Source organism: Ambystoma mexicanum, chromosome 3p (assembly GCF_040938575.1).
Source record: "Ambystoma mexicanum isolate Mex_15411 chromosome 3p, UKY_AmexF1_1, whole genome shotgun sequence".
Lineage (NCBI taxonomy): Eukaryota > Metazoa > Chordata > Amphibia > Caudata > Ambystomatidae > Ambystoma > Ambystoma mexicanum.
Window position 1 is genome coordinate 352,998,085 of NC_090925.1, and position 18,505 is coordinate 353,016,589.

An 18,505-nucleotide genomic window follows, 5' to 3' on the forward strand; every position below is an offset into this window, starting at 1 on the left:
CCTCCTATTCGTGTGACCGTGTCTTCTCTTGGTGTGCTCTCGGGGATGACATCAAACATCTTTTCTAGAAGCGGGCTCACGCCGTGCCACTGTGCTCACTAATGCTGTGCTGGCATGGATACAATGTATTCCCTGTCCACTTACTGGTCTGCCGTTGTCAGACAGTTACACCTTGCTCACAGCTCCCGCTATTACACTGACTGAGCCAGTCTGACGATGTCTCTTTACTGGTGCTTCCTTCCGAACTGTGGCCGCTCAGCTATGCTAATTACACGCACAGCGCGTTCCGACTAGTTGTGTGGGCTTTATCCATTTTTTTAATGGTGCAGTCCCGGTTATCTGATGCCACCAACCTAGTTAGTGCCTCACAATGCACAGTACTGCAGCGAGGCAGGTGAAGGCCCTTTGTTACATCCGCCGGGTTCATATCATGACCCGTTCCTCTTGCAGTGCAGAAGTGGTCACCGGACTTCACCTGCCGTCCGTGTCACGTCGGCTACTTAACCCGCTGGAAAGGAGGGTCTGCCCCTGTCATGCATTTACTTCGTTTATGGGGTGTAGCACTTTTCTTTCTTCCTGGAGATGCTGTCTAGTCGGCTTGTGTCCTTTGTTCCCCGCAGGTATGCAGCGTTATAAGCATCCACTGTCATGCGCCGACCTGATCCCGTACCTGCACCGTTTTGTGCTCCATCAGGCGCCCACCATTACTCTTTGTTCGTAACGGGCACCATCTTGTCATTTTTTCCTCCGGACTCACAAGGCACATTTTCCATCACTGCTTCAATTCTACGCCACGATTCTTTCACGAAATGCAATCTTCATGTGCACTGCATATTCCCACTGCAGAATTCTCGTCTATAGTATCCGCACGTCATGTTTACCAGCTGTATGCGACAGGATAATGAAGGATCATCGAGACGCTCAGGAACCCTGCTTAACCCATGGCTGCTTAGCCACGCCCTAATATTTGCATGATAACTCCTAATTTAATAACCATGTATCTAATGTACACATGTATGATGGACAATATTAATTTTAGGATGGTTTTTATTTTATTCTACACTATATAGATTGTCACATTTCGTGTTGTCACTAAGCTTTACATGTTATACATTCTCGGTATAGTTAACTTATAAACAAACATCTGTAAGGGTATTTAAATCTGCTCTCTTGTAGAAACGAGTTAAGTCTCTTTTGGAAAAGGTTTCCATCTGTGCATGAACCAGACACCTCTGTTCTCAATGGCAGCCACACTGCTGGTTATCTGACTTCTACTAATCTAACGAGAAGCATATCAAGACTACCTCTAACTATGAGTTTGTGCCAATCAATGTTTTCATTTAATCCTATTTCCTGGCTTTTAGTTATGAAAATAAGATGTAGTTCTTGTTTGGTCCGCTTCATTCCATCAAGGATCTTATCAGTGCTTGGGTTGATTTTCAAGATCATTGTCCACTTTTATGGTCTGCTGAAATGCAATATCCTACTATGGGGGCTGTCAAAACACGGTTCCTAATGCAGCTCTCCAGATAAGAATTTGAGAGGTGGGAGTATTTCACTCCCTATATATATATATATATATATATTTTTTTTTTTTACTTTGAGAGTAAAAATAACTTCTCCTTTGTAAGAGTAAAATGTATGTGACATCCATCCGACTTGTGCAAAAACTGTATGGAAATTAACATGTGCCGGCTTTCTGCATTGTGAGAGAATAAACCTTTCATTATTTCTAGAGGGTCTGGCCATTTCATCTCTTCTGTATATATTTAAATGTTGAAAACCCGCAAAGTATTGTATGTTTTGAGGTTCGAGAGCAGAATTGTCTTTGGATGTTTGACAGTCCCAATTTCCTGGTGCTATTACTACCCAATGGTATGCCGTTGTTATGCTACAACAGTGCAGAGAGGCAAGGGCTCCATGCTAAATTCTATACCTAATCTCATGGTCAAATTGTTATTTATATAGCGCTTTTCATAAAGTACATATTTATCACCATTTTTACCAAAATGAAGTTGGTACTCCTTTTTCGACCTCGAAAGGATAAAAGGCAGAGTTGGCCTTGCCAGGATTCGAACCCGCAACCTACAGATTGCAGCAACGAGTGCTCAACTGGCTTAATTATCTTATTGGCTAACATCCTTCAGAGGTCTGTAAACTGAATATCGACTGAGTTATAATAATCAGCGCCTAGATGTTGGATGAACCATGTAGGAAGAGCTACATAAAGTTAATCTGGATTATCACAGGAACACCTTTTGCTGCGTTTCTATTTCAATTGCGAATGTAACTTTCTTTTGTTTATGAACAGCACTTTTGTTTTGAAGATTTGAGGGGCTATAACACCTGTGATTGGTGTAATGCCAATCGCTCACCCTTGAGCAAAGACTCTGCTGCCACTGACCATTTATAGTAATGTACCCCATTGACTGCGAGGTTGAATGGATGTGAACTAGACTCCATTTTAGTTTTTATAATTGAAATTATAAGTGTAAAAATGATCTGCTTCTGCGTGATTATGCACACAGCACAGGAACTCTGAGAAATACAATCGTGTCATACTGGATTGCTTTCACGGGGCGGGGGGGGAGCATTTTTGTGACAAAAGATGAATTCTCAATTGCAACTTAGTTTTCCATTTTATTATACAATCCTAAAATGCTAGGAAATAAAAATGCACAGTGCTTCTTTGCTGCATGAGAATCTACACACAGCAGAAGGTGAACGGAAAGAAACCATTGCTTTATCAGTGGGCAGTTTCTTTTTTTTTTATTTTTTTTAAAGGCTTCAGAGAAAATAATTGTTTCAGGGGCTTTTCTCCATGGCTTGCAATTAATTGCATCTAGATTCAAAAATAAAATTAATTTTTTAAAAAATCATGACGCGTTCTGGTTTCTGTCAAGTAACCTGACTGTATGTAAACGGGAAAATAATAAAGCTGTCGTATTTATAAGATTTTCATGTGTAAAAAGGCCTGGTACAACCCTTATCTGGAGGCTTGGCAGCTCATGCTCACGGAGTATTTGTTTCACGCTCTGTTTTGCCAATAAACATTTTGTGACCAGGGCACCAAATGGCATATATAACCCAAGCAGTATTGCAATTGGTAAAGCTTCTTTGTTGCCAAGGTTTGGCTAAACCTATGTCCACTTCTACTGTTCTTTAAATTTGTGCACAGCATCTACATCCTCCACAGGGGTTATGTCCGATGGGTTTAGTCATTCCTCATTGTTCTGTTGGTTATTGGAGTTATCTGATTCATTACACATCAGCAATTCTATGCCAGTTTAGTCGAGGTCGCTAGTAGGTTCGAGTACTGCAGTTTCGTGGTGCTCTGGCTCTCAGCAGCTGAAGGGGGAGAATGATCGTCCTTGATGGGACAATTGCCTTTCCTCCGCTTCTGAAGGAGCTATGAAGAAAATGTCAGTGCAGCAGGCTTCAGGGCACATGAATGCAGAACAGCACAGAATCTACAGCGTCCGTCTCCAACTGGTAGTGACATGGGAATGGCAGATGTGGGCAGCATTGTGCACTCTAATTCGGGACCTAGAGGAGCTAGGCCTATACAATTTGGCAGGAGAATGCACAGGACCCACAAGCAAGAGATGTCCCAAGTCCCGGGTCTGCACTGGAGATGGCAGCTGCGGGATATTCTGAGATAGAACTGGACAGTTCACTGGATGGCCCCGGAACACTTCCGAAGGGGCTTGTTCAGTGGGTAAGCAGGTGAAAGGTATCCCAACTTACAGGGGTACCCCTTAAGTATACGGGTACCCCTAATCACACTCGCACCAGATTAAAATTCACCCCTTTAGGGAATTAAGGCCAAGAGTCGTTATCTTGCAAGGATAACCAGTTTAATCTGTACAGAAACGAGAATAGGGGGGGGGCAAAGAACTCTGCTCCCTGACAAGCATTCTGCCTCTCTTCCGTGGCTGGGTCCTTCAACTGGTGCCAAGCAGGAGCCTTATATACTGTTTGACTTGGTCACTGGATACTGGCATGCCTCATCCAAAACTGTCCTTCCCTTACAATGGATGCTGCAGTCTTCCTTCCTGCATGGCTGGGTTTCAGTTTGGGACATACTACTTAGCATATTGCTAGCTATGCAGGAATACATTGTAGCTTCAATACATTGTAGCTTCATTTTGCTATATTATGAACATTTATACATAAAAGCACCTTACCGCAATACTCTCCACACTTCACTCAACATACTCCTATTTTATCTGCTCAGGTTATTCTGCTTACCCTTGTTTTTCATACTTCTTCACTGTGTGCATTGAGCCTTTAGTCTGCATGTGTTTTTGATGACAGGAAACAGCTGCTCAGCCACTTTGTGTGCTCTGCCAGAGTGAGTGAACACTACGGCAATGCCTGTAATCTATTTTGAGCACAGGCTGCATTCTTTCTGGGACGGGAGGGGGCAAGGGGAGTACTTTTTGACTCATCCCGTGCTAGGAACTGCATAAGTTTTAACATTTACAAATTCATTCAGCTAATGGTTATTTACACCTTTTTATATTTAAATACAAACTATTTTCATTTAGTCGCCACCAATGTCTGTATGTGATTATTTGCATGAAAGGCTTTCTCAGTGCTATAGTGCTTGGAAAACAGTCAACAGAAGTCTTGCTTGCTTGATTGTAAAGTGCTTGGGGAAGAGGGGTGGTGCTGCAAGGAGGTGATAGCTCCTCCCCAACACAGGGGGCGACCAGAGTAGTTGTTCCCACTACTTCAAAGAAGCGAAGCGCCTTGGCAGGACGTCTGGATCGAAGAAGAAACTGGGGGTCCGATGGGACAGCTGAGGGATGTTTAAACACAGTAATGTTGAGCAAATGTGCAAAGGGTGATGAGGGTGCATTTATTCTTGGAACAGGCCATGAGTGGAAATAACCTAACCTAGGTAGCAGCTGCACTAATAGTAGCTTCAGCCCAAGGCTCCGTTCTATTTGGCTTGTGATTTAATGACATGTCATGAAGAAATGTAACACCAAATGTATAAAAGCTGCTTGTTTCAGAATAATCTCCGGTATGGATGAAGCACTTGATGTTATGCTCTCCATTTTAAACACATTCTGAATGAATTAACCTTTGCCAACAGTGCTGTGCCGGTATCTCGTCTGTGTGTCCACAAGTGGGCATTATGACTAGATTATTTCCAACAAAGCACCTGATGTGGAGGTTTTTAGAAAATTGAGTGCATACTGTAGATCTCGATTCTGTGGTGCTTCCCAAAGATGCAGCAGTGTTGGGTTACTCCTCCAGGTACATTTTGCAATGTTCCAAGGGGAATAGAGGAGACCTGACCTTATACAGATGACTGGGAAAACTGCATAATAAAAATCTCTAATTAACAGTTGCCAAACTAGTCATATGGGTTGGGTGTGGAAATCCTTAAGATGCATGTGCAGAAAAATTACAGGCCCTATTGTTGGTGAGTAGACCAGCTTCTCTGAGCTTATTTTTCTATTCTGTCCGTCTTACTTGTTCTAATGGTGGAAAATCTGTTTTTGAAAGTGCATAGCTGAAGAACATTTGTATAGTGATTATGTAAATATCAAAGCTGTTGGTTTCTGCCTTACTTTTTCTTGCTTCACTCCACAGATGAAGGTGTTGTAGAACAGTTTTACAACATGGCCACATCCCTTGGAAGCCTTCATGCTGATTTGAGAAGGGTCCCTGATGATGCATCGGTTGTTGGAGAATCCGACACACTGCCAAGGAGGTGAGGTGACGAGGATCCCTGCATTGTTTGTTGGTGACGGTCTACTATCTTCTGGCACTATATCTTTATTTTTCTCGGCAGGGCATCCCGCAGATTGTCCCTTCCGCAAAAACGTAGACAGTTGGCCAAGATCCGTGAGGGGCGACGCTCCATGAACATTGCTCATGCTCCTGGTGAAAACATCCTGCCTACTGCTGAAGGCTACATACCGATGACTCCTCCTACTGGGCATCCACCAAATAAGAAACTGAAGCTGTATGTTAAGTAGAAATAGAATGTAATGAATTGTGTGGCAGGGTGAAAGTTACTGCATGAAATTGGGTGTCTTCATTTCTGTGCCTTCTGTTCTCCCTCAGCCTGGTTTCTTCTGGAGTGGAGTGGGGGGGGGGGGGTGATCGCTTACCTGCAAATCTGTCCCATATCTGTCTTCACTCCCTTGCTTAACTTTTTTCTTTGCAGATTTACTACAAAATGATGAACCATTCATGCAAAGTATCATACACCTTCTAAATAACCGCAAACATGGTCTTAGGCAGGCAGGCCGATTTTATCAGTTCACAAGCTTCGTGGCTGTGGTGATTGATTCTATGACCTAGGTGCATGCAGAGTGGCAACTCTTAAGGACGAGAATCTGCATAATACACACTGCACATGATCTGCCAAGCTTGACCGTTTGGCACATGTTTAAAATGTAATATTTGTTGGGCTCCCACATCTACTTATTAGATCTATCTGTGTGGTTGGTGTATGGTAATACATTTGGAGTTTGCAACCGACAAGAAAACAAAATATGTTAAAAAAATTAATGAAAGCATCCAAGAGGTGAAGTGGTTGATGGTGGGAAATGGAGTGAGGCATGTCATTGTCGCTTTACTATTAAATGGACAACCTTTGAGATGGGCTAAAAGACAATGGTTTTGATTAAAGGAGGACTGTGTAGGCTAAATGTTACAATGCAGGACTACAAGATGAGCATAAATTGGAGGATGGGACAGAGTCATGTCAGAAAGGCAGCAGAGAGAACCCTCTAAACATTATCTCCACCAAGAAAGACCATTCTTCATACTTGTACTAAGCATGCACATTTAAAACTTTAATTTTCAAAACTAAGGCATCATCCCCTCCCCTAGTGAGACCTCTTCTCCTCCCCTCCCCCCGAGCACTTTTTGCTGTACTTCTGGCCCTTTTTCTTGAATCCTGAATGATTAGAGCCTTTTTCCTCTCCTTCATTCTTATGAGCTCTGTCTTTTTGAACTTGTTCCTTTTTGTATTTTAACGTCTTATGGAGACTACTTCCCTCCTTTTTACTATTGAAGCACACAGCTCCTTATGGGCAGTGTTGCTGGGGACCCTTTGATATTCCTGTCTACATCCTAAAGTTAAGGATGGAGAGATACTTAGTATCTCCCCTAACACTTTATAGTCTGAGAGTTTGCCACACACCACCTTATGTGGAGTGCCAAAGGGATACTTAGTATCCCCCTTCTCTCTGCTCCTGAGACTTTTGTCACATAGACCTGTTAAGGATTTCAATCAGGCACACACCCGGATCTCGCCTAGCATGTAATGCACAAATGAAATACTTATTTATTGTGTCTATAGGTCAATATTCTGAGTGACTTATATATATCGGCAATCACCAATGTGGTGACAATACAAATCAGAAAATAAAAATAAGTAAGGCAATTTAATTCACTTTTAAGCAGCACAGAAGATAAAACACGGGGAAAAGAACAGTTTTGGTTTGTGGAAAGAGTGCTTAGGTTACAATTTTGAAATTCACAAATGAGCAATTCTACACAAGTGTAAGGAAGTAGCAGGTATTCAGGAATGAAGAACAGAGCAGTGTTTGAATATAGTCTTCCCTCCCCAAACAAGAGGGGGGGAAGCGCTTTTGGAAATTGACACTTTTAAATTGACAGTTGAAAATGGCTTTGTGAAACAATGACAAATGTGCAAAAATCCTTATATTAATAGAAATTCTTATGAGAGCAACACTAAACCGGTCCTAACAAACATGAGCTACAAGATAAACAGTACACACTTCAGATCGGAATGGAAGTTAAGAAACACTTTGAATGGGAAAACGTTTGCAAAATGTGATTTCGCAGCAAAATTTCACTGCTTTCTTTTTTAAATTATTTTCTGGGTCAAATATACTGTTCCGCAATGTGTTTTTAGTCGAGGATGTCGCTACAGATCTTGGGTTTAACTGAGAGTTGAAATGAAGTCTCTAGCTATAAAATTGAAGTTATGGAAGTTTTAGTGAGAGGCGGTTTTGAATAAATAGAACAGAGAAAAGCAGAAATTTGGTTTTAAAAATGACAGATTGGTTTTATTTAAACTATATTAATGACTAAGAAAAAGAGAATGCCACCCGTGAATCTCCAGTTACGCACGGCCGATTGTAACTCTTCACGTGTGATACTGTTTTCCGTTCTGGGAATTACTTTATCTAATCCAAATAACTAATGGCTTATGGTTTTGTAAAACAAATGAGAAAAATCAGCGCAAGAATGGTTCTGACAATATTAGGGTTCTGAAGTTAAAGATGGGATGGTTGAGATTGGGGTAGGACAAGGCAAATATATACTATGGGTTACTATGATTCCTGTTTATACTTACAGTCCACTGTAATTTAAGATTGGACGGTCAGGGTTCTGGTCATCCTGGATTGGGTCTACCGGCAGCAGGGCACCTCTGGCAGGATGGCCAGCTGGGCGGTTCTGGTCAATTTGGACTGCACCTCCGACTGGATTTGGATTGGCCCTTCTGGTCACTGGTAGATTAGCGGGATGGCAAGTTAGTAGGCAAGCATGAATGGTAGCAAGCCAGACTGGATCAGAATTGATTCCTTGGAGTTTCTGAAAAGAGTTCAGCAAATGCTGGGCCTCGGTTTTGCAAAGCAATCTGAATTAGGACAAGATGAGGAAGTCAAGAACAGTGTCTGTGTGGTGAAGTGCATATATTTATCATACCAAGTGACATCACAAAGTTTATGGTAGGGGCAGAATTTCAAACCACACCCCCACGGCTGTGAGTAGTCAAACGCACTTGCCTTGTTCTGGTTTGTAGTCAGAAAAGAGCAGTCATTTTTAAGATGTAATTTAGGAACTCCCACATTGATTTGAAGCACAATTTAACTTTTGCACAAATGTACATTTCTATAATTATGCCCTCTAATAAAATCAGACATATACATTATATATTTTGAGTTATCCTTGTGTCCAATTCCCATCTCTCTGAGAGCTGTCTTTGTCATTCTGTGGAATTTTGTCCATTTTAATCATAACAGTTTGGCCTAACAATTTCTAATTCAGTACATATCAGGGCAATTACTCCTAGAACATGGGTATACAGTATCAGGTTTGCAGCATCAATAGTTTTGCCACAATTGGGGTTTTGGTGTAACTTTGGTTCCTTATGTAGTACAGTGTTCACTAACGTCTCCACAGAAGGAGCATAAATTAGATTTACAACTACCTATTTTTAGATTTGTCCTCCATGTTGCAAAGTTACAAGTTTTCAAAACTTAATTACACATAGGCATTTTAAACAGATTTCTTTGAGCAGTGTTTTATTTTTTCTTCTCTCCAACAAACAGCTGTCAAATCCCTTTGATCAGGGTGGGGTGTAGAGGGAAGTTTCCTGCCCCTCCCCAGAAGAGACCAGTGCTCAGCCTTCCATTGTCCTTGGCTCAGCAAAGACTAATGTCTAATGAGGTCTTTTGTTCTAAATATGCGAGAACCTCCAGCATCAATTAAGTCTTCCTGGTAGCAGCAGTGTGAACATGGAGTGTCATCTTTCCCAGGCTGGGCACTGTCCAATCAGACTTAACCAGTTAACTCCAAACTGGGTTACTTAAGATTCACCTAAAATCTTTCATTTAAAATATATGCAATGAACATAGTTTATAAGGGATTTTGACAATTAAAGGAATTAAGCCCTTCACAAAAACATGCTTTTAAACAGGCAGATTTTGCACTTCAGAGAAAAAGCACATTTAAAAGGTCTTTTACATCAGTTTCCTTTGCAGCATACACATCTACTCGGCACAATTTCTGTCCTTGAGTGCTGGAATTTGTTTGCAGTCTTGAACTAAGTATTCAGCCTTTGCTTGGAGTTTTCTCTGCACAGCTGAAATTGTTAGATGTTGCCACTTTTAGCCTCATTTTTCAAGTGGAACTGACAGAAATGTTGCTGTGTGGCCTCTTTCATGAAATACATTTCTTAGCTGCTGTTAGTCAGTGAGGCCCGGATTTTCTGGCCACACTGGATGATCTGTGATTTCAGCACACTTTAATTCAATAGTTCACTTGGAAAAGGTTGCAATTGGTTGCATTTTTTTTAAAGCATTTTTGGTTTTTAGCCCAATTATGTAGGCTTGCTTCATGTTACATTTAACGGTACCCACTGGCATTCTCCTGCAGTGAGTTCTGTTTTTAAACCAACTTTTGACTGTGGGTGGCAGGGGCATGCAGCCTCTTGTGATTATGACCCATGTGCAGTTTTGTAGATTTTTTGCGCGCACAGGGGTTGGCGCATCCATTTTTGGCTGTTTCTTTCCCCATTGGCAAAAGGGTGCAGTGGGCCACATTCTCATGGGTAAAAATATCCCACAGACCATCTTAGTTATGGCTGGTGGCAGTGGACGTGTTCTAACAACTCTTGTGCACGTTTTCTACTGGAGGCTATGTCCATAGCCTCCGTTCTACACCCTAGAGTGGCCCAAGTATTAACTTGATGGCTCCTTTCTTTTTTCGCCATTGCTAGTGTGGTGGTTCTTTGTCCACCCTTCCTCTGTCCTAGGAGGGAGAGGCCTGTGTGTGTGTTTTACCTTTGGTGGGAACCCTTGGGTGTCCGTGCCTTGGCTCCAGTGTGTCTGGGAAGGCGGTAAGTGGGTGGGAATTTTTTTCACTCCCCTTTGCCTGAGTGCCTGAATGGAACCAGCTCCCATTGGGACTTTTTGTAAATTACTGAGATTGCAGAGAAGTGTGTGCTGGAACTGTATAAAAGGTGAGGCTCCTGAGGTGTAAGGCAAGTCGACCACTGGAAACTGAAGTAACCAATGACCATAGATGCCTGAAGACCCTTAGCAACATTATGAAGCGACCCGACCACTGCTGTCCTGGCCCGGTTTTGTGTGCGACAGACAAACTCTGAAGAGGATGACTCCTTCCCTTTGACTGGTGGGACCGACGAGTCCCACAACTAACTTTGATTTGAGCCATCTCCTGAGGTCCTAGAAGTTTCCAGAGCTGGGAGACCTGCTTCTGAGTGAATCGTCGTGAAATGGCCAAGCTCGTCCAAGTCTGAGCCCTCAAAGACACTCCAGAGATCTGATCCAACTCACCCAGGCCCCCTCAGCAGAGTGTGGGACTGAGAAGCGAAGATGGATCAGGCAAATTGCATCCTTTGTTGGTGCTGCAGGAAAGGTGCCAAAACCTCAGTAACCAGAGAAGTTGCCGAAGGTCTTCCCTCAAGACTGCTGCTGAGATATCCCGTCCAAACCGGAGGTCGGGTCAGCGTTGCCACATCGAGGGGTATCAAGCCACAATCATTCTTCTAACCTAAGGTACTGTTGGGAGAAAGGTTTTGCTTACCTTGATCCATGAAGTTGCTCTGGACCATGTAGTGCACATAGAGGTGTCCAGGGTACTCCTCTCTTACCTCGTGTTAGGAAAGATTTCCATTTCATGTGTAATTTTCCCTCCTGTTGTGTACCCCCCCCAACTTTTTTGCTTTGTTTAAACACCATAGTCTGACTTTATCGGAGGAGCACAGCCTTCTGCTGCACTCCTCTGGGCTTTTTTCACTCACTTCTAATGGGGAAACTGACATGCCCTAAAGACAGTCAGTACTGGGAGACTGTTTCGCTTAGTCCTTGTCAATGCTGCAACTTTTCTGCAACATGTTGCAAGTGCACAAAGTACCTTACAGTACAGTGCACTTGGGTCTTCCTGTCTTTTCCAAAGGCCCTAGATGCACTCGAAGGATTTTTTTAAATTTTTTTTAGAAGTGTAGATGTACCTTGCACAGGGCTGGTGGCAGGTTATTTTTTTGTGTATTTTTAACCCGTTCTTGCCAGGTAAACTGCGATTGCTGCATTTGGCATGGTTGGGCGGCCTGGCTCCAAAATGGCCATACCACGCGCTTCTTTGGCCATCTTGCCCCTCCACCTTCCCCAGGTCGAGCCGACCTGGGTCAGTCCTTATTTGGGCATGATTTTCCCATGAAGCACCAAGCTTTCACGGACTTCTGTATGCCTTGTGCTTCCAGGATGTAGGCTGGACTGTTGAGTACCAACACACATCCTGGGTGCCAGAGTCTGGTGTGATGTGAATACCTGGGACCACCGTGGTCCATGATTGGTCCACATATTGTATGCCTGTATGTGAGCAGATCTCCCATTGGGTCCTCTTTGTTTTGGCACAAAGGATATTTTGGATAAGAGAAGGCTCCAACACCCACACTGTCGCTCTCTGGAGTTCTTACTGAGCGAAGGATAGGATTCAAGTATCCTGCAACTAAGAAGCCGAGTTGAACCACTGGTGACCTGCTGGAATGTTTGGCTCCCTGAGCCCGCTGTCCTCCCGTGGGACCCCTGTGCATCTGGTCGTCCTAGAAGGTCTGCAAAGACGCTTCGACCCATTGGAATAGTGGGACCAACTATTCTCAGCACCTTCATCAAAACCTGCAAGTAAGCCTTTTCAGAAGCATCCCTGGACCAGCCAGTGGGCTGACCAGCTTGCGCCGCAGTTTCGAGGCTTGAAACTTGGTACATCGCAAGCTCTGTGTTTGCGGAACTCCCACTGAATTTTGTACACTTGGTGTTTCCAGGTCTGGAGTAAAGTGAGTACGCCCGAACCAGAATACACATAATTACTGTCGCCCAGCTGTGGTGACGAACTTCACTAGTTCTTTGCCGCCATGGTCCTCTGTGTCCTGAAGCCTGCTACAGCGGAACTGGCCTGATCATCCACCTGGAGCGGAGAAATCGTCACTGTTTGGGAATCGACGCTGTAGCTTCATCGCTGAAAGCTGCAGAGCTGCAAGATTGCCGCATTTGAACCTGCAACCGAAGTGGACTTGACTGTCGAAGTTTGGTCCGGAGTGCGCCGGGGGTTGTGAGTAATTGCAACCCTTACTGGTGGCCCTTAGCGCCTCAGCCATCAATTTTTAAGCCCGGGTGGCCCCTTTGTGCCCCTCTCCTTTCCACTGCTAGTGCAAACTAGTAATCTATTCCCGAACTCTGGAACCTGTCCTGTCCTGTTGGGGAGACCATCCAAGAATAGTGGGAACTTATTCTTGATCACCTCACCCACCTTCCTGAGCTGCTACAGACCCCTGGAGAGACCATGTTTGCCCATCTGCATTACCGCGTGCTACAGCATTGCAAATACATTTGAACATTAGGCTCCACTCTTAGGGATTCGACTGCCTCTCAGCTAGGATTGTGTTTGATGCAGAAGGGCCTAAATATTTGCACTACCTGTTTCCTTCCCCTTTTTAGGTTGTGGACCCATTTTGTGCATTAACCCTTTAGTCTTGTGTGTCTCTGTGTATTGATAGGATTGTGTTGGTTTAATAATATTGCTGTGATTTTCTACTGTTTAATTGCAAAGGCTTTGGAATAAATGTATATGTATTTATATATATATTTATTCTGACTGGGGGTGATTTGTAAGTGTCCTTTACTCTGTCTGCTCATTGAGGTCTTTCACTCACCCTCACCCCTCCTGACCTAGCCTTGACCACCGCCAATGCTACCTTGATAGATCTGGCTTGTCCGGAAGGTTACCCTGTTCCAAGAAACTAGGCTGGCCTTCTAAACCTCTGCCCACCAGGTCAGAGTTCAGAAATCCGTCGTCACACCTTGACTCGAGCCACTGCTTATGTCCCTTTTTAGCAAGTCCTTCAACAGGTTCTTCAACATTGATTGTGTCCTCTTGCAGCTTAGAGACTAGACTGTAAAGTATCCACAGGAACTTTCATATTCTGCTTATCAAGACATTAAGCACTCTGCGAACTGCCTGTAGCTAGGTTTGCGTTTTGGACCTTAAAAGACCTGCTAAGAAACCGCCTCTAAAACCTAGTGTTGCACTAACAATCCATTTTCCTTCCCAAAAGTCACTTGTATATATGTATGCAGAGTAAATGTCTTTACCCTATTTCAGCTAAGATTCGTGAGTGTCCGTTATTACTGATAGAACTGTCAAAAGCTGTAACAAATGCGAGCAAATGCAAACGAAGCAGTGGCCGTTGAAAAGCATTCTAAAGGATTGCCAAGTGTTTTGGTTAATTGTGCTAAGTAATTGAAAGTGATTCTTGTCTAAATATAATCTATTTTAATATACATTTGTGTACATGTTTCTTTGATGTGCATCACTAACTAGGTTCAGTGTACTTGCATACAGCTCACATCTTCCTCATATAAGCCTGACTGCTCTACCACTCCTACCAAGTTTCTAGCAGTAGTACAGACTGATGCTAAGAGTTGGGGGGGATCTACAAACCACTGCAATAGCTTACTAAAGTCTGACCTCCAAGTGGGACTTCCCTAACAGGCGGCAGATACATTTGAACAATGTTTGCGTTCTTTTTATTGTGGACATTCGCATTTACAGCATATTGTTTCTATGTGTCTAGTGCCCTAAAATAGCCGTGCCGCAAGATTTTAGCTTGTTCTTTGGCCGTATTGTGTGCTTTCTTCTTGCCTTCCCAGCTCACAAAATCCTATACAAGGTCATGCACTTGCTCAGGAAATCTGCTTTCACAGGCCAGTGATGCCTTTATATGTGCCCCATAACAGGGGGAGGGACGGTCTAGTCCCACACCAGATCGTGGTGCCAGTCTGGGTGTGTGCAAGGGTGAAACTCGTATTTTTCCAGCATTGGATCTTTAAGAATTCCATGCTATTAATATTTCCTGTCCTTCAGAATCCTCATTTATCTTGATTTCCCCTTGAGGAACCTAAGTTTTGTAGTCGAACACCCTTGTTATGGGTGGTTTTGGTCCCCACCAATGGGACCTCGAGTAGCCCTAGATTAGACACGCCTCCTTAAATTCTAACCGCATGTAGTCCTGGTTTTCTCCAACTATAATCTAGATTTATATTTCACTGAAAATAGCTTTTCTTCTACAATAAATGCAACCATCAAGTCCTAACCATCACGTGTAGAGAAATGTGTTGCAGACAAGTGGGGGGGGGGGGGGGGGTGGAAGGCAAAAGGAGAGACCCCTTTTTAAGGCCTGTGCCACCTGTTGCCTGAAATGTATGAAGGAGAAACCCTCTTGACTGCCTATACTGCTTGTACCGCTACCACACGGTTGACAATTGCACTATAGAGGTTTTAGCTCCAAGGCACTCAAGGAACAGGAATTGAACATTGGTCTACTGGCTCAATGAGGGGGAACTACTCAGAGTACCCCACCCCTCCGATGTCGAATCAACCAAAAGCATAGCCACTCCCACAGGGGAAACAACCATGGCAGAGGGAAAGGGCGCATAAGGTGGGCTTGTCGACAGCAACGAAGCACAAACACATGGCCAGCTCGCCTACAAAGCACCAGGCAACTAACTCTTTGACGAGGCTCTGTAAAACCGTTCATCACTATACTCCATAAAACGGTTCATCCACATCGTTTTTCCAAGACCGGCTTGTCGATGACACATCAAACTGGGTCGTTGTAGGACTGTACAGGCATCGATGCCTCGTTGCTGCCTACATCAGCTGCAGTGGGGGGGGAAGATAAATCCCCAGGACACGAGACCGCAAAAGAACGGTTTGTCGATGACTCAATCGTCAACGGAGAAACTGAAAATTCCTCAGGAGCAAACTAGTACAGCATCCTCAACCAAGGAAGTCCACACCTCTCGGGCCTGACCAACAACTGATCGAACCCATACATCTATCTCCCCAATTCAGTATTCCGACGTGATTTTTGATGAGAGATTGTAGTACGGAAATCGACACCAACTTTGGACACCCAACAGCTCCTTGCGTCGGACTCGCAAAGGTCAGTCCTAATGCACAAGAAGGCCAATTAAGTTGTGAACATAGGGCGAGGCAGGCCATCCCCAGGACTTTACTACCTAAAAGTCCAGCAAAGAGGGGTATGGGCACTATTAACAAACCCGCAAGCCTTGCTGTCCATACAGGTATTACAGAGGTAATCATCCAACGATGCAGCACTAATGAGTCCATGGATGCCAGCCTTGCAAGCACTACAACCCCAACCGGCAGTACCAGGTAGAAGTGCATCACTGGCGCTGACCTCACCCTCACGTAAAAGGAGTTGCACCCTCTCACTGTCCCACCAGAAGAGGGGGAACTGACTGACAGATGCAGGCGAGCCCCAGGACACTGATGTCTTCATTGTCCAACTCCCCATGGAGGGATGATTGGGACACGGATTCCCCACAAATTCCCCCAGAAGATGAGTTGAGTTGGCAACACCCTCCCCTCCCCCCAACATGACCTTCCAGGGTTTCATTCCAAAGCTTGCAAAGTATTTGGCCTCCTTGCCTCAGAAGATGACTTCTTTTTTTTATTTTTTTATTTGACCACGTTGGGGGGGTGTGGTGGGAAGCGGTTGTCTTCGATACCTATCCTTTACCATGTCTGTCTGGCTAAAGGGACTTAAGACAAAGCGTCCATTCGGTTGTGTACTAATTGACTTTGGGAGAATTGACCTAATTTAGAAGGTCAATTAGGACATATATGTGGGGGGGGAACCCCCGCAACCCCCCACCCAATCCAAAACACCCCACCCAATCCCGTGATATTTATAATCCAAAACCAACCCAATACATACATGAGAACTAAAATAATACAAAGGTCAATTAGGTCCACTATAATTAGTGCAAAAGGTCAATTTGGGGTAAATCTGTCCATTAAATATGCCAGCCATTGATGCCTCGATAAGAAATGCAACCCGCCGGAAAATGCATCCAAGTGCCTTTACTTCTCAGCCTTCATTGGAGTCGTCAGTCTCGGCAGGGGCAACCCAAAAGGCAAAATCCGACTAGCAGAGGTGGGAGGTACCCATGGACAGTGAGGCAATAGGGGTCCACGAAGGTGAAGGCAGCCAACTCCCTGGCTATCATCGCCAGGTACAATAGAGATGTGGCATAAATTGGTTCCGATTCTCGAACATCTCCCACAGGAGAAACAAAAGGAAGCAAAGACTATGCTAAAGGAAGGGAACAAAGCCTCCAATCGGGGATCAACATAGCGGTAAACCTGGTGGAAACCAGATTTAAATAGGTGGCTAACTGGGCAGTCCAAAGGAGGCAAGCATGGCTCTGATGCATGAATTTCCATGCCAATGTCCACCACAAAGTAGTGGACGTGCCTTTGGAAGGTGACTAGCTTTTCGGACCAAAGATCGACCAGGCTCTCAAAACAGACATTGATCGATCCTTCTAGAACTGCTGGTCTTCAAGTTCGGGGGAGCCGTGGGCAGACCATCCACATCTTCGCAAACGGAGGAAGATAATACCCTAGGGGGTCTGTATATTACTCCCAGCGGTACAAGAGCGTACCAAGGGTACCAGAAGTCAAGACTATAGGCAGAACCAGCGTTGCAAGTAACCATCCAGATCGCTCGAGATTCACTTGGAAGCATCACTTGCATCTGCACGCGTGAACCAAATCATAAAAAGCTGCAATTACGCCTGCATTTCCTAAAAAAAAACATCAGACCCGATGTGTCACAGAAGAATGCAGCCACAATTGCCCGGGCCATAATACTATTGAGGCTGGACTATTGTAACTCTCTGCTGGCTGGGGCTTTGGAAATCAATATAAACAAATGAGGTGACACAAAAGAAAGCTGTGCGCAGTGCAAATAAACTTTGGAAATGTGAACATGTCACACAGCACATAAAGGATTTACACTGGCTGGCTGTATGTGTCAATTCTTAAGACCCTGTCACAAGTGCATATATGGCACTGCCCTGTGGTATAAAAAAAACAATCACATCTCACTTTGAGCCTGGCAGGGCTCTGGGATCTGCAGAAAAAAATCAAAACGGATGTGTCGATACAAACGGGGGGGGGGGGGTAGAAGGCTTGGGAAAATCCTTCACTGCCAAAGCATGGAATGCCCTGTCCACATCTGTCGGAAATTGGCAACCTGAAGACATTCCAGAAAAACCTTAAAACTCACCTGTTCAGATAACTCTCTAATCTCTTCATGCCATCATCCCTCCTGCTCTGCCCACCCCTGAATTTTGTACTGTTTTATGGATCATCTTTTGTTTGTTGCAGCACCCCAATGCCCACAGGCTTGTTGCGCTATATAAATATATAAATCAACAAAAAATCCCACAGTAACGGCAGGGCAAAGCCCAGCAGTGACAACGTATCCCGCAGCGCCCTAGGAGAGAGGATCTCAGTTTGCCTGGAACTGGAGAAAAATAACAGACAAATGGTTGGATGTGTTTTCATACAGGCATCTGCTAGAATTCAAACAAAATGCCTCTGGTCTGCAGGTGCACAAGAACACGCTCCTGAAAGGTGCAGCTCATGCTGCAACAAATGGGCCATAGAAAAGGTCCTCAGGGGAAGGGGAGTGTACCTCGGTACTTCATCATCCGCAAGCCGGATGGAAAATGGAGAAGTTAAACAAATATATCAGGCCTACTACAGCATGTAACGGAAGCAATGCAGCACCATGACTAGCTCGCATCATTGGATCTCCAGGATGCATAATTCCACATCCACCATCGATCCAGGGCACCAGAAGCATCTGCTCCCCCATCGATCCAGG

At 44.3% G+C, this 18,505-nt stretch overlaps 1 protein-coding gene across 3 annotated transcripts in view; it reads left to right on the top strand.

The window, feature by feature from the left end:
• The window catches only part of LOC138580441 (targeting protein for Xklp2-B-like), a 364,493-nt gene that overhangs the window by 32,677 nt on the left and 313,311 nt on the right, over nt 1-18,505 (top strand). For all 3 annotated transcript variants that reach the window (XR_011304260.1, XM_069650992.1, XM_069650993.1), the window contains exons 3-4: nt 5,608-5,728; nt 5,810-5,983. Coding sequence is in view for 2 of the 3 variants with exons in the window: in XM_069650992.1 (XP_069507093.1) it covers nt 5,608-5,728; nt 5,810-5,983 (295 nt within the window). In the remaining variant the exon portion in view is untranslated. The remainder of the gene's footprint in view (nt 1-5,607; nt 5,729-5,809; nt 5,984-18,505) is intronic.